General features: G+C 37.0%; 3 protein-coding genes across 9 annotated transcripts in view; all 3 read left to right on the top strand.

The window, feature by feature from the left end:
- The window catches only part of mark3b (MAP/microtubule affinity-regulating kinase 3b), a gene marked incomplete at its 5' end in the record, with an annotated part of 61,084 nt that extends 54,675 nt beyond the window's left edge, over window positions 1-6,409 (top strand). For 3 of the 7 annotated variants that reach the window (XM_079375282.1, XM_079375281.1, XM_079375284.1), the window contains 2 exons: window positions 2,481-2,525; window positions 4,295-5,798. In XM_079375282.1, coding sequence (XP_079231408.1) covers window positions 2,481-2,525; window positions 4,295-4,640 — 391 coding nt within the window. In that variant the 3' untranslated portion in view covers window positions 4,641-5,798. Of the gene's footprint in view, window positions 1-2,480; window positions 2,526-4,294 lie in introns of all 7 variants that reach the window. The other 4 variants (XM_079375280.1, XM_079375279.1, XM_079375278.1 and 1 more) reach the window with 2 other exon arrangements.
- Window positions 6,410-7,233: 824 nt separating this feature from the next.
- On the top strand, window positions 7,234-13,025 carry laptm4a (lysosomal protein transmembrane 4 alpha). Its single transcript, XM_079375295.1, has 7 exons — window positions 7,234-7,504; window positions 8,535-8,655; window positions 8,842-8,918; window positions 9,582-9,704; window positions 9,809-9,904; window positions 9,996-10,094; window positions 11,942-13,025. Exons 1-7 carry the CDS (start codon window positions 7,379-7,381, stop codon window positions 12,014-12,016), a joined length of 717 nt encoding a protein of 238 aa, XP_079231421.1. The 5' UTR covers window positions 7,234-7,378; the 3' UTR covers window positions 12,017-13,025.
- A 246-nt stretch (window positions 13,026-13,271) lies between these two features.
- Window positions 13,272-21,020, top strand: LOC306843513 (matrilin-3-like; the record flags this gene model as incomplete). Its single annotated transcript, XM_079375036.1, has 4 exons — window positions 13,272-13,428; window positions 16,406-16,981; window positions 17,893-18,018; window positions 20,905-21,020. The coding sequence occupies 4 exons, from the start codon at window positions 13,272-13,274 to the stop codon at window positions 21,018-21,020; spliced, it is 975 nt and encodes a 324-aa protein (XP_079231162.1).
- Window positions 21,021-22,263: the final 1,243 nt, after the last annotated feature.

The raw sequence follows: 22,263 nt of genomic DNA, 5'->3' as shown, positions 1-22,263 counted from the left end.
TATTAAATATTTATATATAATATAAAATATAATAATATAACTATATAAATGTGTATACATTTTAAATATTTTCAAAATATATACTGTATGTGTGTATTTATATATACAAATAAATATATAAATAAACAAAGTACACATACATATATTATGTAAACAGAAACGTTTATTTTGGATGCGATTAATCGCGATCAATCGTTTGACAGCACTAAAATATAGATATAATAATGCAAGGATTTTAATTTAAAAAAATGTATCCGCTTAAATTGAAGGCAGTACAACAAATGCTACTATGAAATAAATACTTGACCATTTAAACCATATTAAATCATTAAAAAACTTTTGAATAATTAAATCCTTTTTGCTTATGACAATTATTTTTCTCTATTACAGTAATGAGAATTTGGCAGGAAAACATTCTTAATTTATATGAAAATGTTGTGCAAAAATTATTATGGTTTTATTTTCTTTCATGTGATTTCTTTAAATTAAAAAATATTTATTTTATGTGTAAAAATATGATGTGGACATGTTCCTGATTTATATACTGGTTTTGTGATTTATATAAGTCACCATTAGCATATACTGCGTTTTGCTTACAAAATCATCTTTATATATCAATCTACACTGACGATAAGGAAATCAACACATTAATGCATTTCCTGCGATACGGTAACAGACTTGCTCTTGGTTGTGTAATTCAGGCCACCCTACTGGGCTCTTAATTTAGCAGCTGACAGATGTGGCGATTGAGAGGGGTTCTTTACAAGATTTCTGGAGTTAAGGTACCAAGATTGCCTTTTGCAACAACCACCCTTTCCCAATTTCACCCTTCATGCTCCAGAATCCAGCTCTAGAAGTAGCATTTGCCCAGGATGGCCTGATTCCAGCTCTTCCTTGTTGACCTACCCAGTCGTATTGTTCCTGCAGGTGGTCTCGCAATCCCAGCGCTTTCATTCCCACCAGTGCTGTTATGATACCAACAGATAATTTTTCTTTTGATGGAGAACTTTATTTTTTATTGAACTTGCCAAAAGTTCAAGTTCAAGTTCAAATTACTTTTTTTTCAAATTACCCATTTGTCCCCAGTGGGGCAATTCGTTGGTCAGATGTCCCGTTAAAGAGTTGTTAAAAACATCGAAAGCTCTTGTTCTTTATAAATAAGAACACTTGGCTTATTTTATTTGGAGTCTGGTAATTTTTTAAAGAATATTCCAGGATATATACAAGTTTCTAGCCTGAGATGCTTTCAAGAGATCATAAGTTCTAATAAACCCATAATATTCCTTTCAGAAGTTGCAGGATGCAGCAGTGAAGCTGTCCCAGTGGATGTTGATCTATGTCAAAGGCAGTTTGCCTCTTATTGTTGCCCCATAAGAGCACTTATCCGCCAGCGTCCTCTCCTCTGACCGCTGCTCACTGCCCACGCCGCTGCATGACCTCTCCCAGTCTCTTTTACATGTTCTATTCTGTATAATGGATGATTAATGTCCATTTATAACTGAATATACTGTATTTAATGTACTTTGTAGTATGTGGCATTAATGTCATAAAACGGGAGAGTGGGTCCAGATGAGTCAGTGGGTGAGCTGTTAACATACATTTAGTAATAGTCCATTATATACAGCTGCCTGAGACTGAAAATATGAATTTTTATGCTAAAAATATATATTTTTATTTGTCTTTGATGAAAAGAAAGTGATTTGGTCTTATTTGAAATAGAAATATTTTGTAATATTATAAATACCGTAACTTTTTAGTAATTTGATGCATCCTGTCTTAATAAAAGTATTTAATTATTTAGTATATATAAAATCTTACGGACTACAAAAGGATGTGTTAATTGGCATGAGTTATGAAATGAAGCTACCAAAAAGGAAATGTGTGTCATTTGGTTTGGGGTAAGCTGTGCCAAAAACAGCTTTCAACTTTATTCTCATTTCATTTAACAGCAGATATCTTGAAATATTAATTTATATGTCAAAAAATAATGAAGATCAAATATTTATAATTATCAGAATTAATTTGAAAGCTATATTTTTTCTCCCTGCCTAGAAGACCCCACACTGCCCCACATTATTTCTTTTTAAGCAAATGTCCCATCTTTTTTCATTATGAAAAAGCCCTTTTTAAATCATGTTTTATCTTTATTACCAGACAAAATGAGCTCAGTTGTGTCCACTGCATGGAATCTATTTAGAACAGGAAGCTGAATCATAGGGCACAGGAACGGGTATCTGTAATACCCTCTGTCTCCTCCTTTCCCATTTTATCTCTCCACACAGGTCAACTATAAGTGCATGTCCAATATTCCTCTCCACTTACACAGGAAATTGTATCTGTTGTTGGCTTTGATATTCTCTCTCTTCTGTCCTAGGATGCCTGAAAAGCTATTGTTGTCTTATCTTCCTTTCCTTGATCAGCTGAGTCTCAGATTTTCTTGCCTCTAAACTCTTTTTCTCTTTTCACCCTGGTTTATAAAGAGTGCCGGCAGAATGCGATAGAAACGGGAGGTATGAGGATTCAAGGTGAGACAAGACATCTGGTTTTACACTATCATTTCTCATCTTGTCTTTGCATTTTAGTCCTAGCAGTACTCCACAGACTTAACCTCATTGTGTTAAATAATTCTCTGCAAACATACATAAACTGGCATCTGGCATAATTAAAAACCAGTCAAGTTAAAATCTGTTGTGTGCATATTCATTTATTCTGATCTGTCACAAACTCATTGACATTTAGCTCTATTGCTCTGTCCCCTTGTGGCAAAAAGAAGAAAGTACAACATGATTATTAGTGCTGTTTGCTAAGGTCACAGCAGTGTTACTCATACTTAGAGAACACGGTTTGTTAAATATATAATCACTCCTAATACCACACTATGTAACATCATACAGTGGTTTTCTTGTCATGTTTGGATTTGGATCTGAGCTTGGAAACATTTTATAGTTTAAAATCACACATCTTTTTTTATGTTCTTATTTTTGCACCCTTTAGTTGTTGGCTGCACTGTTTCTGTTTTTTGCATGGTTATTTTTCGTGCTCACTGCATGTCAAATGCACTCAGGTGCTTCAGTGCATGATGTGTTGTCACTGAAAACAGAGAAAAGTTTTGTTTTTATGGTCTGAAACAAACGAGTATGTGAATGCAAACACTTCTAGCTATGCTAGCTCAATTTTAATGTTGTTATGTTTCAAAAGGAAATAGGAATTAGCATAAACTGTCACAGTAACACAAGAATGCACACAAATTTCAAAAAAATTTGAAAAAAGTTTGTGGTCGGTAAGATTTTTTTTAAATGCAAGTCTCTTATGCTCACAAAGGCTGCATTTATTTGATCAAAAATACAGTACAAACAGTAATATTGTGAAATATGTATTCTTATGATGCAAAGATGAATTTCCAGCAGCCATTAATCTAGCCTTCAGAGTCATGTGATTAATAGAAAGTTTATCAGAACAGCATTTATTTGAAATAGAAATCTTTTGTAACATTATAAATGTTTCTAATATCATATTTGTGACCCTGAACCAGTCTTAAGTCGCTGGGGTATATTTGTAGCAATAGCCAAAAATACATTGTGTGGTCAAAATTATCCATTTTTCTTTTATGCCAAAAATCATTAGCATATTAAGTAAAGATCATGTTCCATGAAGATATTTTGTAAATTTCCTACCATAAATATATTCAAACTTAATTTTTAACTATAACTAAGGACTTAATTTGGACAACTTTAAAGGCAATTTTCTCAATTTTTTTATTTTAATTTTTTTTTTTTTGCACCCTCAGATTCTAGATTTTCAAATAGTTGCATCTCAGCCAAATATTGTCCAATCCTAACAAACCATACATCAATGGAAAGCGTATTTATTCAGCGCTCATGTGTTGTATAAATCTCAATTTTGAAAAATGGACACTTATGACTGGTTTTGACTGGTCCAGGGTCACATTTGAAACAGCTTAATGTGTCATGTTCTTGCTGAATAAAAATATTTAGTACATTCTATTAAAAAAGGGAGAAAAAACTTCTTACTGACCCAAAACTTTTCAGTTAATTCTGATGTACTTAATGGGAAAAAAAATGTGTAGGTGTTTTCAAAAAATGTAAAAACTATTAAAACTACAAATTGTACTACTGTAATTGTAAGTGTACATTTACATTTAAAATACAATTCAAAACAGAAATCTTGGTTACGTTTCATTTTTTGAACATACAAACAGAATGAAAGCTATTTATGAACAATTAACTAGATCTAAAATACACCTGAAATGAAAATTGTCTCCTGTCTCTTGCAGTCGTAATGTATCTGGGGATCAGAAAGAGGAACATAAAGACGCCAAACCCCGCTCGCTACGCTTCACCTGGAGCATGAAGACCACCTCCTCCATGGAGCCCACAGAGATGATGCGCGAGATCCGCAAAGTCCTGGACGCCAACAACTGCGATTACGAGCAACGCGAACGCTTCCTGCTTCTGTGCGTCCACGGCGACGGCCACGCCGAGAGCTTGGTCCAATGGGAGATGGAGGTGTGCAAACTGCCCCGCCTCTCGCTAAACGGCGTGCGCTTCAAGCGGATATCAGGAACGTCCATCGCTTTCAAGAACATCGCCTCCAAAATTGCCAATGAACTGAAGTTGTAAGGGAAAAAAGTGGAAAATGTGAAAAAGCAGCAAAGAGGACTAAGGCACAAAACTAGAGTAATCAAGCTGTACATTCTTTTTGAACAAGTAGCAGATACAAGGATTGTTTTCCTTAAACACTTACAAAGTATGTACTGAAAATATTGTATAGAATCATGCCTTAGGCAATAATTCCCTGCATCTTTGAAGCATTATTATTAATATTATTATTGTCGTTATATTATTGTTATTATTATTATTATTGTGGGATGGTTTCAAACTGTAGGAAAACAATGACGGTTTCATTTCTGTTTTTTGTTTCGTTTATGCACTACTGCAGTAGGTGCCCTGTGGGGCCAAAAAATGAACATCGGTGACTGAAAACATGTATTTTAACCAGACAGAGAGAAGAGGGATGGTTAATCGCTCCAGTATTTTTTTCTTTATCGTTCCAGCCCTCAAATGCCAAAACGAAATGGCCAACGTTGATTTAGATAGGAAATTGATTTGCACATTTTCCCTAAAAGCACCATCCATTCCTTTGCTTTCCCAAGCATTCTCGTCCCTTTTCAGGATATTCCCACCTATTGTTTTGTAGCACTAGATGTGGCTGAAGATGGACAGGATCCGACAGATTCTGATGCCAAGGAGGCGACTCATGGCCTCAGGAGCATGTGCACTTCAGGAAACCTCACGGATTCAGTCGGGCTACTGCAATGGAACGTCAAGAATGAGATCGGGAACATTTTGCTTCCTGGTCTGTTTAAGTATTTAGTTTATTTCATACAAAGTGTTTTTTAAACGTCTGAGGAGATGACGAAACAGTCTCAGATGTTCTTGAAATGTCTTTACTTTGGCTCCGGCCCCCGGGGCGCACCACAGAGTCATTCTGGGACACAATTCAGTTCAGAACTTTAACTTGCCATTTCTAGGCTTCAGTATTCACTCCCATCCCTAAGAACCATCGGCACTGTTGTTATTATTATCCTTATTTTGTTTTGATGTTTCTGTTTTTTTGGAATGTAAATAATGTACCTTAGTTTTGCAGCAAACGGCATATTGATATACTTTTTTTTTTTTTTTTCTAAGTCTGGCTGTGAGTCGGAAACTATGGACATTAATGTAACTCATCACAGAATAAGGTTAATCAGTGTCTCCATTAAAACAACTGAAAATCAGTGATCTGCAGAGTGAATTTTGTTGGAATGGTTTTACAAGGCACATTTCTGCTGAATGTTTGTGAATTAACAGGTGGAACATTTAATTTGTTTTCATTACTAGATCTTCAGTACTAGATATAACCTCATATTTTGCAGGTTTTTAGGTCCTGTGATTGTAAATGGCTTGTTTTCACCCTTTATGTCTTGATGTTGTCATTTTATTAATCTGGGTCTCCAAGCATAAAGTCTTGGTCTGCTTCTGGTTTAAGATCGATTTCTGCACAAAAGATTATCATTTCCTTAACCACTGGTCAGCATGCTTAGAGAGAATTTGCAGGAATCTGTCTGGTTGCTCTAAATGGCTACTTGACAACCATAAAAATGAGCTCAGGGATTCAAAAGAAAAAATCTGTTAAAATGGACAGCTTGTTTCCAGGCTAGCTCTTGATTGGTCAGGGTCTTGACTTGAAATGTTGTAGAAATCATAACATTTTGTTCAGAAATGTTTTGTATTGGGTGGAGTTAATCTGTAAAAATATAGAAACCATGTACAAATCACACATTTCTAGTATATTTCTGTTAATTACAAAGAAATGGAAAGTAATACATTGAATTAAACATGAAATTAAGTAAAAAGACTGCTAAATTTATTCAGATAAATTATATTTACAACTTAATTTTTTATAGTGTATGCAGGACATTTGCTACCTTGCTTTATATATATATATATATATAATATTTTTTTGTTATATTTTAAATTAATATATTAATAATTTGTGTGTATTAAGATTAATTTTGTCAAAAAATGTGAATAAAAAAGATCAAATGGTTTTTAAGATTATAAAAAACATAACTTAGTCAAATGAGTCCACGTTTTATATTATTTGCTATATTCACCACTGTAAAAGTGTCTAGTGAAAAAAATTAATTTGTCTTTTGCAAGATCAGACAATATTATACCCTAAAATTATACTGTTAGCAGTCACACGCACATATTTGCAAGTTGCCACTGTCTATTTCTGATAAGTCACCTGATTTCTTACATAATTTCCAGCATCTTATCTATTATATAACAGCTCTTCAAACTCATAAACGCTTTTCAGAGAAAAGCATCCAACCCTGAACTTCCATGCGTCTGTCTACAGCTGGGTGAGCTCATGCAAATCATCCTCCTCCTGTGCGATCTCTCCTTCAGAGCCCACCAACGAAGTGATAAATATAAGATCAGCCATGGGTGATTGAACTCTGACCACGCCCCGTTTTCCAGCGTGATCCGGCTAGCCACGCCCCGTTTTCCACGTATGGTTCAGTAGTGATGGGTTAGAATCGGTTCTAAATTAATTGTGTGTGTGTGTGTGTGTGTGTGTGTATATATATATATATATATATATATAAATAATAAATTGCTCAGACCGGTTCAACCGATTTATAAAAAAGATCCGACTCAAAAGAACGAGTCGGGCATCGCTATGATTTAGCTTTGGCCACGCCCCCATTGTTTCTCATCCGTCAGGGGGAGTTTCGCCCGAAAGATCGAGCGCTGCTATTGTAGCTGCTGTTTTTGACAGGAGAGACTCGTCGTCTCGTCTCTTTTTCTCGATGTTTCTTCAAAGCACCGAGAACGACATGCGTTTCAAACCGTCTCGAGACCGACTGTACAGCGCGCGCTGCTGCGGCTGTTGTCACGTGCGGACTGGAACCATCATCCTGGGTACCTGGTACATGGTACGAGGCGTAAAACATTCATTAAACATAGTCTTGTAGTTTTAAGCATAAATTAAATACATCAATATCCTTCCCTCCCGTCGTTCAGAGGCGTATCTGTGATTTAAAGTGCGTCTGTGTGGATGTTTTTGGCTGGCTCTGCCGTGTTAGCTCAATGCTAACCACCGCTAAGCTAACTCAATGTTTTGAAATGGAACTATCAACAAATAAGACACGCAAACGTGTTTAGACGTGCTGTATGTTGATTAAACACGTTTTAAGAACCTTATCTGTTTATTGAAGTAGGATAATATGATGTGGCGATTATTATGAAGCGTTTATTTATCATCTATTTGTAGACAGCTAACCGCTAGCTGAGGCCGGAGGTTGAATTCACCAAACTGTCATGGGGTTGAAGTTCAGTTCGTTATCGTTTTGTACGAAGTATGTTTAGATAAAGTAAATTATTTAGAATTAAATGGCTATTATTGTATATTACAGGGTAAATATTTTTAATAATTGTTTATAGGAGTAATTAGGGTGTCAACTAGATTTTAAACAAACTAAATTCAACTCCTAAACGATCATTAAGTGTGGCTTGGCAAGATTTATGAATACTTTTGGATAAAATGGCACTGTCAGCATCAATTAATCTGTCTTTAACTGTCAGTGGTAAATGCAGTTGTAAATAATTATATGCCAAAGTCTGAACCTGGGCAGCGCTTCTCAAAAGCATTGAAACCAATGGAGCTACGATCAATTTAGGCTTGCGATGTTTTGGGAAACGCAGCTCTGGTTGTTTCCAGAAAACCAGACCAAAAGTTTCCTTTTGAGATTGACTGGTTTTAATTTAAGCAGATTATTTCACATTTTTTATTATAATTATATTTTCTAAATAAAGATTTTGAAGGAAATGTTGTAAGAACTTGATCTCTGTTTTGAAGTGCAATAACAAAATGCCCAGGAAGTCACATGACATGGTGAATGATCAGACTTACTTAAGATGTACATCTCATCTGTACATTTTTACTAATATTATCTCTCTCCAAAGGTGGTGAACCTGTTGATGGGTATTCTGTTGACTGTGGCAGTAACTCACCCCGAGAACGTCCCTACTGTTGACCTGCAGTATGAAGTTATCGAGCATTACTTTGCCTCGGACAGAATGTCCGGTACGTTCATGGGATGTTTTTGATAATTAAATGCTGTAAATTTATATTTAATACTAATACATTGCCAAATAATTATACTTTTTGTGTTGTTTGTATAATATTTTTGTACTTTATATTTTGTAATAAAAGTACATTTTATTAATATTTATAATCTCTAAAATTACAACTTCTATATTACCCCTACAGAGAATGCTTGTGTGGGCTTTGCCATCTCTCTCCTTATGCTCACCATTAGTGCCATGATGGTGTATGGGGCCATTACTGTAAGTTTCTTTAAATTGGTACATCTGTGCTATTAATTATTGTTTTATGTTGAAAAAATAAAATTGGCACCAATAACCCTTGTGCTGAGCTGAAAATCTACATTATTTGTTTTTCTTTGTTAATTTCTCAATTTTTATGATATATTATCACCATATTTTAAAGCATTATAAATGAATCCTCTAACATTTGACGTGGTCATGTATTTTAGAATAGAACAATGCATTTCACCACTGTGTGCATCTGTACTTCACAGTCTTGCTTGAAGTCGTCTTTAAAAAAAAGGTTGGATCTGTGAACTTTTGTTGTGTAGTAGTTTCAGTTGTCAACGCATATTTGCCATACCTGAGCTTTTTACTTCAAGTAAATATTGAGCTTTAACTATGTCTTTTAGACCCTGAGTATCCTCTGACTGCAAATTTTAGGCCTCATAGGCAGTGAAATATTGGTCCAGTAGAGTTGCAGCCTTGTTAATAGCTCCCTTTCCATGTTAAGTATTCTCTGAACTTAGTTATTCAGCACAGCTCCTCTTATTTGCTTAAAAACTGGATGATTCACTACTCCCTGGAGTTTTACAGGTTTGCATCAGCATTAAAATGGTGAGAAACTGTCTTAAAATGAAATGGAAAAAACCCACCTCATGACACATTTTCCCTCTCGCGCAGAATCGTGATGGCTGGCTCATCCCGTTCTTTTGCTATCAGCTGTTTGACTTTGCGCTGAGCTGCCTGGTGGCCATCAGCTCCCTTACGTACCTGCCCAGAATCAAGGACTACCTGGACCAGCTGGTCAGTCTGCCCTCTGCTGCCACTTCTGACTATCTCTCTCAAGCCTCTAATATTAAGAAGTTAATGTAAAACGCTTAAATTAAAAACATCTCTGTCTCTTTTAGCCCGACTTCCCATACAAAGACAACCTGCTCTCTCTGGACTCCAGCTGTCTCCTGCTGTTTGTGCTCATCTTCTTTGCTGTTCTCATTGTCCTTAAGGTAGATATATGAACACACGACGCTGAATCTGTTATGTTTTATTTGTAAGACACAGATTATTTTAATGTGTGTGTGTGTGTGTGTTTTTCAGGCCTACCTGATCAACTGTGTTTGGAACTGCTATAAGTACATAAACAACAGGAACACTCCAGAGATTGCCGTCTATCCTGCTTTTGAGACCCCACCTCAGGTATGTCCATTCTAAATTACTTTGAGTCGAAAAGATGATATTAGAACAGAGTATTGTAATTAGAATAAATTTAAAAATAAAATTATAATTAGAGAAAGTATATTAGTTATTAAATTGACAACGTCAACAACATTGTACCAATCCAAGCACTACATCATTAACAGGCTTTATACATTATACAGTCATACTTAGACTGTATAAATTTAACATTTATTATTGATGTAATGTAATGCTTAGATTAGTGCAATGTTGTTGTTGATGTCCTAAAACATGGAGATAGAGTTGGTCTTGTTGTGTACAGTTCATCAGTGTACAATTGTCTGAAGAAAATAAGTCTTTGAGCACAGGTGTATAATATCGAATGAGCTTTTTTTTTTTTAATACATATTCATTTTAGTTTAAGTCTTAGTAATTTTGTACCTTCAACATTTCTGTTTTTTTTTTTTTGTATTTCTATGTAGCTGGTTTTTCTGGTTTTAATCATATTCAGTACTTTAACTTGTTTCAGTTAGTTGGAAAGGTAGCTTTTTTTTTTTTTTAAATCACATTTTTCATCAAATATTTTTACTTTCTTTCAGCTTTATTTAAATTACCAAAAATGTTTTTTAATAATTTTCTGTTAACAGTAACAACACTGGCCTGTTGTACTAGTGAATGATGGGAACAGATACAATGATTTCCTTTTTTGATGGTCTTTTATTCTGAAAAGGAGAGGATCTAAAGGCCCCGATATACTTCAAACGAAATCGAAGAACGAACTGATATGACGTAATTTCCTCCAGAAAGTTCGCTTTGGTGAGCCGTTTCAAACTGCCGAAACGAACTCAAAACAAACTTTGTTTCGGCAGTTCGAAGCGGCTCACCAAAGCGAACTTTCTGGAGGAGTTCGTTTTGGCTCCTGAACACCTTTGAGCTACCATTGGTCCGTGGCGATTACGCAATCGGTGGGAGTGTTCTGGAACTCCACATTCTTTGACGCGCAATTTTTTTTTTCCCCCGGTTCGTTTCTCATTCAGCGGAGGTCAGGCAGGAGAGCAACGTCTCTAGCAACATAAATACACTGTCGAATAGCTGAGCTCCCACAAAAATATCCACACCTATACGAACGCTCACGGAGAGACTTTAAAGATTCAGAGAAAGCACTTAATTCCTAGAAAGAAATTGCAATGAAGCTTGGTGTCGACGACCCAGAGTTATGCAAAAAGTGACGTGTAGAGAAACATCAGATGCAAGTTTTCCAAAGCCATGAAAAGAGTAAAGATATAAGGTAGCAAGTACCAAATACATGTTTCAAATAAATGTTACACCATACTGCTGCTGCTGCTGTTGTTGTTCTTTCAGTAAGTGAATTTAAAAGGTATACAATACATGAAATGCCAAAAGAACATACAATAATAAACCTTTGTTTTTATTTTATCCAGTTTAATAAAAGACCTAGATACACCATCGTTATTGTGTTTAGGGCATACGCTCGAGCGTCGCGAAACGTTTACATTAATCTACACCCCGCCCCCAGCAGCGCAGAGGTGTCTGAATGTTCAAAACCAGTATACCGTCCCTCAGCCTTTTCGAACTTATTCGAACTTCATTTGAAGTATATCAGGGCCTTTGACCTCCCTCAGTAGTAAAAATGTAGCCCCTTAAAATACACCACTCACTCTGTTACAGTAGAGGGCACTGTTTGCACTCTTTTCAGAAGAGGTTTTGAGCAATGTTTCCTTTTCAACAGTCCTCAACAGAACCCAGCTGTATCGTTTTTGCTTGCTACCACAGGAAAGTGTGTCATGTAGTTTTGTCCGGAAATATGACTTCAGATTGGTTTCATTGGCGTCTTCTCTTTATCATAGTACATCCTTCCCACCTATGAAATGGCCATGACGATGCCAGCGAAGGAGCCTCCTCCTCCTTACATGCCAGCTTGAATTCCCCTGACTGGTTTCTTCAGTAAAAGCCAGTGCAGACACCCATCTTTGCCTTTCGATCCTGCCTTCCATTCCAACACATGGAGGGCGTTTAGACTCCCAGCATCCACTCCTCACATATTTGCATAGACTTATCCATGACTCTTTCTTTCGCATGACTCTTGTAACAGTTCATCACTGCAGATCTATTTTTGTAAAACTATAGGAAAGCGGTTGAAGCACCATGGTTCCCCATGGTGTTAGGGAAGAGATCATGTGGTTGTGGCCAGATTTATTTTAATTACTTAGTGTTGTATCTGAGATTTGAAATGCCATTCTCTTTTGTGGACATCATGACTCGGGCTCTGCAATAAATTGTGCTTATGACAGAATTATGTAGTTCATAGTCAATCACTAATCAAATGATTCTGAGATGGGGCAGATAATCTGCTGTTTAAAATTTTTACCAATGAAGCTTTCACTTTACTTGCCATCTTGAGATCTTTATTTTTCCATGCTTTTTTCCTGATTGTCATAGTAGAGGACGTATTGTGAAAATCAACATTGCCCTACAACTTGACAGGGCACTTGCATTTAGAATCACCTAAATCTGTTTTGCTAGTTTAAAAATCTGTTTAGACTATCCAGTGTGATGGTTAAAATATATATTTTTTCCATTGTGTACTTTATTAGTGGACGTAAGACTTTCATCCTTTCAAACGTGAAAGCTCAAAGCACTTTTTATCTTGTTTATATAATTAGTGTGTGTGTGTGTATGTGTTTCCATCCATTGAACCATTGTACACCATCATGTTGGCAGCCGTCACAGTGATCCGTTTTCATGGTAACTACTGGGTAATGCTGGTTAACATGCAAGAGTAATCCTCACATGAACAACAATGATATAGAGTTAAAAAAGGAAACTGCTAGTGCTGTATAAATCAATGGATGCATGTTATTTTATTTTGTGGTCCGTTTCTTTTCTTGTACATGTTCTGTAATCTAATTACTTCAATAAACACTTCAAAACAACATATCTGCCATCAGACTTTTTCCCCCAATGGACATTTGGTTCATTAGTAAGTCTAAAAAGTCAGATTCCTAGTGATTTGATGTGGGACTCCCCTTTCTGTATTTGGATTGGACAAAAATCTGACACGTTTCTTGTCAACCCTTTAAATGTGCAGTCTAGGATGCTGTAGGAATCATACTGGTGTCAGTTAGACGAGAGGACCACACACAAACTTGAATTAGACTTGAGAAGAACGGAGAAACAATGAAGTCCTTCATTGGGAGTTTGGTATATTACCTCTCTCTTCTGCTGGTCGATCTCTGTGAATCCTATGACTTTAACAATCCATCCCACATTTTAGCACAAAGTTACGCACAAAGAAGAAATCATGTGCTTCCACACCGGACGCTGAACCCAGCAGGTAAGTTCCAGATCTTAAGCAACTTTCTTAGTTCTAATGTTTCTCACTTAATGTTTGCATTGTATCTTGAACTACTCTAAATCACTGCAATGGAACATTTATGGTTTCGTTATTTTCCTTGATGCACTACAAAAATTGTTTGTTGACCTTGTGCATGCTGTAACAGGAATATGAATGGAAGTTTCTAAAGCAATGCACAATGTTAGAAATTTGTCTAGTGCATTTTTAATAGCAAATTTGAAATAAAATACATGCACCTTTAAGCACTGAAGGGATAGTTCACCCATAAATGAAAATAGTTTTATTTTACTCTGTATGACCTGTATGATTTTTTTGTTTCACCTGTGAAGCATGATGATATTTTGAAAAATGTATCTTTTGTCCAAACGATAAAAGTCCCTGGGGTCCGATGTTGTTGGACCCCGATACTGTTCAAAAAAATCCTTTTGTGTTCTGCAGAAGATACAAGTAAATACAGGTTTGAAATGACAGGAGGGTAAGTAAATGATGATTGTGTGAACTATTCCTTGAAGTGCATGAATGCTACAAAAAAAAAAAGCATTTGTGTGATATCTGAGGGGCATGTATTGTAAAATGTTTTAGGAATTAGGGCATTGCAAACAATGGCTGTATTTGTTTGACTGACATTCTGTTTGGCTAATTTCCTCTTCCACATCAACCTTCTGATGGTCTGTAGTATACAGGAGTAAATACTGGTTAGATGGACCTGATGTCCCTAACAAACAGAGGAGGAAGATGTTGCCCCATCTTATCCCAGTAGTTTATCCAGGACCCACAGCTCCTTCTCAACCCAAAGTTCATGACTGGCTTAAAGACACACCAACCACAAAGGTGCATAATACAAATAATAACCAGTATCCAACTGAGGCATGCATGCAGCTGACAGGTGAATGTGCACCAGTGTTTTGCCGAAAAGTTAAAGATCCAGAACAAGCAGTTGTACTTACAGGAGAATCAGGGGAAAGTACAGGCGTGTCAACGGTGGTGTCAAATCAACCCATTGTTGTTTCACAACAACCGTATATAGGTCCTGAAAATTCTGTGGTTCTTCCAAAGCAATCAACAAATAACCAGCCAACCATTCCAACAGTTGCTCCTGAGACAGTTTTTTACCAATCAAAGCCATCAATGACCTTGGCAACCTTACAATCTTTTAATATCTCCCTGCCTCAGAAACCTATGCCACAATCCTTGTCAACACTGGCACAAGAACCAAATTCACAACCACTTCTGTGACACCTGAAGTATATTCACAAAGTACCTTCCCAGAATCCCTGCCAGCAACCACCTTTACACCGGAGAGGTACTCTCAGAGCACTTTATCCCAAGCCTTGCCAAAGTTCACCTATTCAAGGGGGCCATATCCTCAAAGAATCCCACCCCAATGACCGTTAGAGCCATATGACCAAAGTTCTTACCTAGAATCCCTGCCAGCATCCACACTGATACCAGAGACAAATCCACAAAGCGCTTCGCCTCAGCCAGTCCCAATGTCCACTCATAGATTAAGGCCTTATTCCCCAAAGATCTCATCCCAATCCCTGTCAACATCCAGTTTGACACAAGAGGCATATCTTCAGACCGCCTCACCACAGTTCCTACTAATGTCTACTGTGCCACAAGAATCATTACCAGAGGCACCAAACAGGATTATGACCCATGGCAGGGTAGCGACAGGTATAATTCCATGTATACTGTACTGCTTCCTTTAACCCTCCATCTGTTCATGCTGTGGTATCCAGTCCTGCTTCTGGAGGGACAATGTCCTGCATAGTTGAGCCCCAACACATGCCTTGAAGCTTCTAGTAATCCTGAAGACTTTAGGGGTTTTCGCACCATGTAGTTCTAGGGACTATAGCCAGCATGGTGGTTCCTAGAGAACCAATTTCCCCCTCGGGCCATTTTTTCTGTTCGCATTTGCCCCGGCAGCAGGAACTCTGAAGCAGCCGACAGTGGTGTCTTTATGCACGCATATACAAATGTCAACAACCGGTGAATGGAGGACGTGTGATCGGAGCTGTGGATTTCATAATAAGAGAGATGGAATGTAAACACACGATTTATGCGATTTTAAAGTGTATGAAAATCTGACTAAATCTCCAATGACAACTTGCAGTGTTACATATCATTGAGGCTGAGAAAAGAACACAACGCTGCAGACAACAGGTTAGCTAAATGCTTCTATCGCTGTTTTCCATGTTTGTGGAGTAAATATTTTTTCATGGCTTTTTAAAAATGTTGGGTAGTCAGTGTTTTGTACGCATTTGGCCAATTAGCATACACTTGCATCACTGATAGTTAAGTTCCCTCAAATGGAGTTCCTAGAACGAAATACGAAATACTAGTTCCTGCATTGCGAACACACCAAAAAGCAGGTACTTCTGCCAATAGTTCTAGGGTGCGAAAGTCCCTTGATTAGTTGGTTCAGGTGTGTTTAATCTGGATTGGACATAAACTCTGCAGGACGGTGGCCCTTCAGTAACAGGACTGGACACACTTCACATTAAAGCAGTAGGGATCTTACGGTTTATTTGTTGCAAAGGTGGACAAAGCAAAATGGCATTAAGGGCCCAGTTATCCCGGAGTCATGGCTTATTCCTGCTGTAGGGTACCGTATATATCAGAAAAAGTTAATTTTCTATATTCCAAAAGCATTCTAGTATTCCAGCGTGTCAAAGTATTTCATTTTGCTCAAATCCAATGGGGTTTGCTTTAGAAGTGACCAAACTCAGTTTTTAGTAAACGGACTTATCTAATTTGATCTTTTTTTGTTTGTTTTGCATGCAAAGTATATGCTTTACTCATATTTACCATTCCATTGGTTCAAACATATAATGTCAACTCTAAATCTGGTTGTTTTACTAATCCTTTAATGAACTAACACGCCAGTCTTCATTATATCATGTCAACATTAACAAAATTCTGAAGTGCTTAACAATCTCTGCTTAACTCTCAGCAACAGATTCACAATGTAGGAGCCGCCCACTGGACCTGGTCTTCATCATTGACAGCTCACGTAGCGTGCGTCCAGGTGAGTTTGAGAAGGTCAAGATCTTCCTAGGTGATATGGTGGACACTCTTGACGTTGGCCCTGATGCCACACGTGTTGCGGTGGTGAACTATGCCAGCACGGTCAAAATTGAGTTCCTGCTGAAGAACCATCTCACGAAGGACTCTATAAAGCAAGCCATCAACCGCATCGAACCCCTCGCTGCCGGAACCATGACTGGTATGGCCATCAAGAAAGCCATGGATGAAGCCTTCACAGAAAAGTCAGGAGCGCGTCCTAAATCAAAGAACATCTCAAAGGTTGCCATCATTGTCACCGACGGACGTCCTCAAGACCAAGTCGAGGACGTGTCGGCTGCAGCACGAGCTTCGGGGATTGAGATTTATGCAGTCGGAGTGGACAGGGCTGACAAGCAGTCACTGAAGCTCATGGCCAGCAATCCACTTGAGGACCATGTGTTCTACGTGGAGACCTACGGTGTCATTGAGAAGCTCACCTCGAAGTTCCGGGAGACGTTGTGCGGTAGGGTTAATGCAAAAAAGGGCAGATGGGGCTGTATGTCTTTCCTTTTTACAAGATATATCTCAGTCCTTGGAAGTGGGTGATGATTCATTCTCTGGAAAACAGTTGGGTCTGAATACTTCAGACATTAAATAGCATTCTAATCATTTGGAATTATAGCTTTCAAGGTAATTATCTTGTTTTCCAGAAGTTTGAATCATTGGATCGCAACACATTCTTAAGGAAATCGTTCTTCAGTATGTGAGTGCTGAAAAAGTCCACCGATCATTCAAAGAAGCATTCTTCTACGTTTGACTCTTTTGAATGGTTTGAATCATCGAATGTATGTGCTTTGCATCCTATTTTTGTGGAATGAAAGTCTTTGAATGGAATGCTCTCGGTATTTAATATTGTCAATGTCTTTTCACAATTGTTGTAAGACTAGTGTACTTCAAGTATGTTTTTCATAGAAACCTCTGATAATTGAGAGCTTTGAATATTTGACTGTTTGTGGATAATTAAAATTGTTTGTCTTTTTCAGGGCAAGAGTCGATCTTTTGGACATTAAAATTGCTCGATCAAGTGCTGTGCTAGAAAAATGCTTGTTAGTTAAGCCTTCAAAGTTTCCAAACAGTTTGCTTAGTGCAGCTATCCACTAGTATCATAACATACTGATTTAATGCTAAATGCTATGCAAACTAAGGGCACATCATTTGAGTAATATTATCATATAAGTCCCAATAAAGGTCCCATAAAGTTTCCAGTGTGTCTTTAAGGGACTTATCACATTAGATATTTATTACAAGCATTTTTTTGTTTTTCTTAAAACTAAAGCAATTTAATTTTAGAAATCCAGACCGTTGCTTGCCCATGAACTTATTCTTGCTAGAGTGGCCTCCTCACTCCAGTCGAGTAATGAAAGCTTGTTCCAGGTATGGACGCCTGTGCAATGGGACATGACTGTGAGCACATATGTGTCAGCAGTGGCTCCTCCTTTTACTGCAAGTGCCGGAAGGGCTATATTTTGAACGAAGACCAGAAAACATGTTCCCTAAAACGTAAGAGCCAGCAGATTATGCTAACTGCTTTACTTTAGATTTTGAAGACATAGTACGAACATATTTGATTTTCTATAACAATGACTAATTTAAGCTTAAGAGAATGCTTATACTGCGACAATACCAGCAATCCTATTTAACTAACCTCTTTAACTAGCAATTGCTTGCCAGCTTATTGTTCTGATTGTATTACTTGATGATATATGATATCATTTATTTTATTGTGTGTGCTAAGTTACAGGTTACATGAAGATGTAAATTCTGTTCCAAACATATGGAGCTGCTTTATCATTCTAACCATCAGGCAAACTCAAAAAAACGAGGCATTTTGGACACTTTACTCATGTCACACAGATAGTGCTCTTCACATAAAGCATACAGGAGGCTTGACACAAAAGAGTCCAATGAGCATAAAAATTAGCATGCAAAACTTAATGAGAATAAAAACAGATAGCACAAATGTTTTTTAAAGATTTCTATTTTAATTAGTTGCATGCATGAATGCATTGCTGCATTAGATTTTGGCCAGAATGATATTTTAGAAGGCAGCATAATCTTATCGCTGATGTTTTGGAAGAGTCTTTGAGCTTTAAGAAGGATTGTTTCAAGGCAGCTCACTAGGTTTTGGAACAAAGCAGTAATTTCGCTAAATGTGTGCAATGTAATGATTTTTGTCCTACAATCCAGCTCACTAGCAGCTGAAATCTGGACTTCTAGCCACTGATTCAACCCATTCAAAGTCACTGTTGAATTACTGTGGACTTTCTTGTTCTGTACTGTTTCGTTGTCAAAACAGTATAGCAGTAACACCAGTGTCAGTGTTGCTGTATGTCTGAGACAGATGACAAACCATAGCTACATTTTTACAGGCAGATAGTTTTAGGGCACGTATTTGGTTACGTGTTGGCTTGAAAATTTCTGGAAATTAAATTTAAAACCCAAAACTAAAAAAAAGATTTTTCAATTTATTATTAAAATATCATGGACAAATCCTTAAAACAAGATAAATGTATTTCAAAAGTAGCTTGTTGTACTTAAAATGTGTGAAAAGTCGGAAAAAATAATTGACAAGATTATTTGCAGTACAATTACAATTACAGTATTTTTCCAATTGCTTCTAAAAATCTCATTGATAAGTCAGTGTTAGTATTGAATTGGTTTGTTGCTTCAAATCAGATAATAAGCTTGGTCATAATGACATTTTCTGCTGTTTTTCACAACATTTACTGAATACCCAAAACCTTCAATAGAAAAATCCTGATGTTTTGATTGTTTTAAGGAGATTTTCTTGTACAGTATTGCCAGTGTTACTGTAGATGTCCTATGGCTTGTTCCAGATATGGATGCCTGTGAAATATGACACAGCTGTCAACACATTTGTGTGAGCAGTGGCAACTCCTATCACTGCAAATGCCGCTTAGGCTTTGTCTTGAATGACGACATGCGAACGTGCTCCATTAGAGGCGCTGGCGCTTACGGACATGGTGACAGTGTACACAAGGGTGACCGAAACAAAAAGAATCATGGCAACCAAAATGGTGAAGGTAGTGCTAGTGAGTTACCATAGATATATATACTGAGTCAGTATATATATCTATGGTGAGTTACGATCAGAAATGACTATGACTTCATTCATACCATTTCTCTGATTTAAAAATATCAAATTAAATTCTATCAAAGCATTAGACCTATCTTGTGATTAGATTGCTGTTAATATTATTTTAAAGAAATTTTAATTTTGCAACATGTCCCAGTTGATATTCTGAAATCCCCCACCTTTTGGTCGGCACTATGGCTTATTTCAGGTGTGGATTCCTGTGCGTTGGGCCACGACTGCCAACACACATGCGTCTCCAGCGGTTCTTCATATTACTGCTCGTGTCCTGTTGGCTTTGTCTTGATGCAGGACAAGAAATCATGTTTCAAAGCCAGTGACACTGATGGAGATGGTAGTGCCAGTGAGTTTCCTGCTTTAGACCTTCATAAATGGTATTGCTATCATACCATTTTATGATGGGTTTCTGTAGCGAGCTGAGAATGATGTGTCTTGTGGAATATTCTCTTAGAATTTTACATAACAGTGAATAATTAGAGCTATAAAATGAGTTGTATTTTCTGTCGTGTGTTGCTGAGATTTGTTAGCTTCAGGGATCTAGAGTTTTAACTTATTGCAGGTCTGGACTACTGTGGGCTGGGTCATGAATGTGAACACATTTGTGTCAACGATGATGCTTCCTATCACTGTGAGTGCCCCCGGGGTTTTGTGTTGCAAGAAGACAAGAAAACATGTTCCAAAAAACGTAAGAGTTAACAGAAGTACTATTCAAGCATGTGTTTTCTTGAAAAGCATGAAGCCATTACTTCAGTCATGGTCATTCAGAAATAATTCATTAAAATAAGAAATATATATATTTGTCTCTTGTACTCACCAAGGCTGCATTTATTTGATTAAAGACAAAAAATTTGAGAAATTGTGAAATTCTATAGTTATTTAAAAGACCTGTTTTCTATACATTCCTGTGATGGCAAAACTGAATTTTCAGCAACCATTACTCCCGTCATGATCCTGCAGAAATCATTCATTAAAATAAATTGTAGTCACTAGGGTAACTTCATCTGTCAGTGTCTTGTAATTTCTGACATGTTGAGTCAGTTGAACACTGATTCAACATTGATGTAAACTCATATGTAACACTCTCACAATGTTGTGAGAAATTCAGAAAAGAACAACATTGCATAAACTGTGTTGAAAAGTGTTACATATTTGCCAAGAAACTTGCACTTTGTGCTTTGGGGGGTAGATAATTTGATCTATAATTACCCCTAATTCAAATCACCTTTTTCGAGGTATTTCTGTGATGTTTGTTGTTTGATTGTGATGTGAAGAGGTGAAAGTGGAGATCGTTCAGGACCCCTGCATGTGTGAGGCCCGACTGGCTTTCCAGAGGCAGACACAAACCTCCCTACAGGACCTCAATGCCAAACATATCCTTTCGAAATAACACGTCAATACCGTTCTTCAGTTATACTTGAAGTGCATTGGGGCCTTTAGTGGAACTATACATTTCCCACAATGAATGAATAATTCACACAAAAATCTTAATACTAACATCATTTGCTGAGCTTTATTACTTTTATATTTGTTTCTGGAAACAGTGTATTTCAAACCCTTTAACCTTAACAGTTATTATACTTGCTGCTGTCACAAGAAAGGTTGAGCAAATAAAAAACACGCTGGGACGCATGTAACGGAGCAGTTCTTGGTAAGCATTGATTCTCTGACATGATTTAAGCCGATTAAACATTTAAAAGTTAGATTTTTTCTTCCGTTCATCAGGGGTCAACATGTTCTGTGAACTTTCAGCGATTACTGGAGTGGATATGAAGCACTAGACAACAAGACGGCTTCTGTTTCATCACCGAAGCTTCATCACGGGCCACACTGATCACAAGAATAGCTTTAAAACTGGATCGTGGCTGATGTTCAGATTATGCTTCTTAAACCACATGTTCACAAAAGAATATTAACCATATTCAAATAGTAATTAATATTAATTAGAGATTAAATCATGCATGAAGTGCTGGAATGTATGTATAATGATGTTCTCTTGCTCCCCAGAAATGGTCAAAAGAAATCTCTGCATTTAAATAGACTAAATTATACCACGTATTGTACTCGATTTTACTAAGGATCATTATCAAAGGTGTATTTTTTATGTCAAAGAAATAATGTTCATATTTTTATTGTTTAATCTTATGTAGACTCTTGTGTATATGGTTAAAGTTAAATAAAGACATTGTAGTCTACAATATTTAGAACCAAGCAGTAATATTCATTATATTAAAACATGTAACACTTTTAATCAACAGTCTCATGATATTTGCCTTGATTTCATAGCTCACAGTGTATTGAAACGATACAGGCGTCCCTATAGAAATCATCTTGACGTAGTTCAGCTAGACAGACTATAGGTTTAACAGTAAGATGTGAAGAACTTGTCTGTCTGCAACCACTGTGAGATGTGCTTGAATCAATATCTGGACCATTACAGACCAACTGTAGACCTTCAGTCTAGCCGTTGACTAAACATGATCGTATAATCGCTCGCCAGGTGAACTACAGGAAAACATGTTCTTGACAAGCTTTGTGAAATTCCCCTGATCAGGATATTCATCTAATTAATCGCACATATATGCTACACAAACATTTGAACATCCCACAGATTCAGGCAGACAGAGAACATC

This window comes from Barbus barbus, assembly GCF_936440315.1.
Source record: "Barbus barbus genome assembly, chromosome: 24".
NCBI classification, from domain to species: domain Eukaryota; kingdom Metazoa; phylum Chordata; class Actinopteri; order Cypriniformes; family Cyprinidae; genus Barbus; species Barbus barbus.
The sequence above is the reverse complement of the archived record's forward strand: the minus strand, read 5'-3'. Positions and strand labels throughout refer to the sequence as shown.

What these genes read in the sequence shown, in the direction of transcription:
- laptm4a (XM_079375295.1), top strand. Translation starts at nt 7,379, where the DNA reads ATGTTTCTTCAAAGCACCGAGAACGACATGCGTTTCAAACCGTCTCGA. An exon ending in CTGTTCTCATTGTCCTTAAG is followed by an intron (nt 9,905 to 9,995) that starts GTAGATATATGA and finishes TGTGTTTTTCAG; the next exon opens with GCCTACCTGATCAACTGTGT. An exon ending in CTTTTGAGACCCCACCTCAG is followed by an intron (nt 10,095 to 11,941) that starts GTATGTCCATTC and finishes TCTTTATCATAG; the next exon opens with TACATCCTTCCCACCTATGA.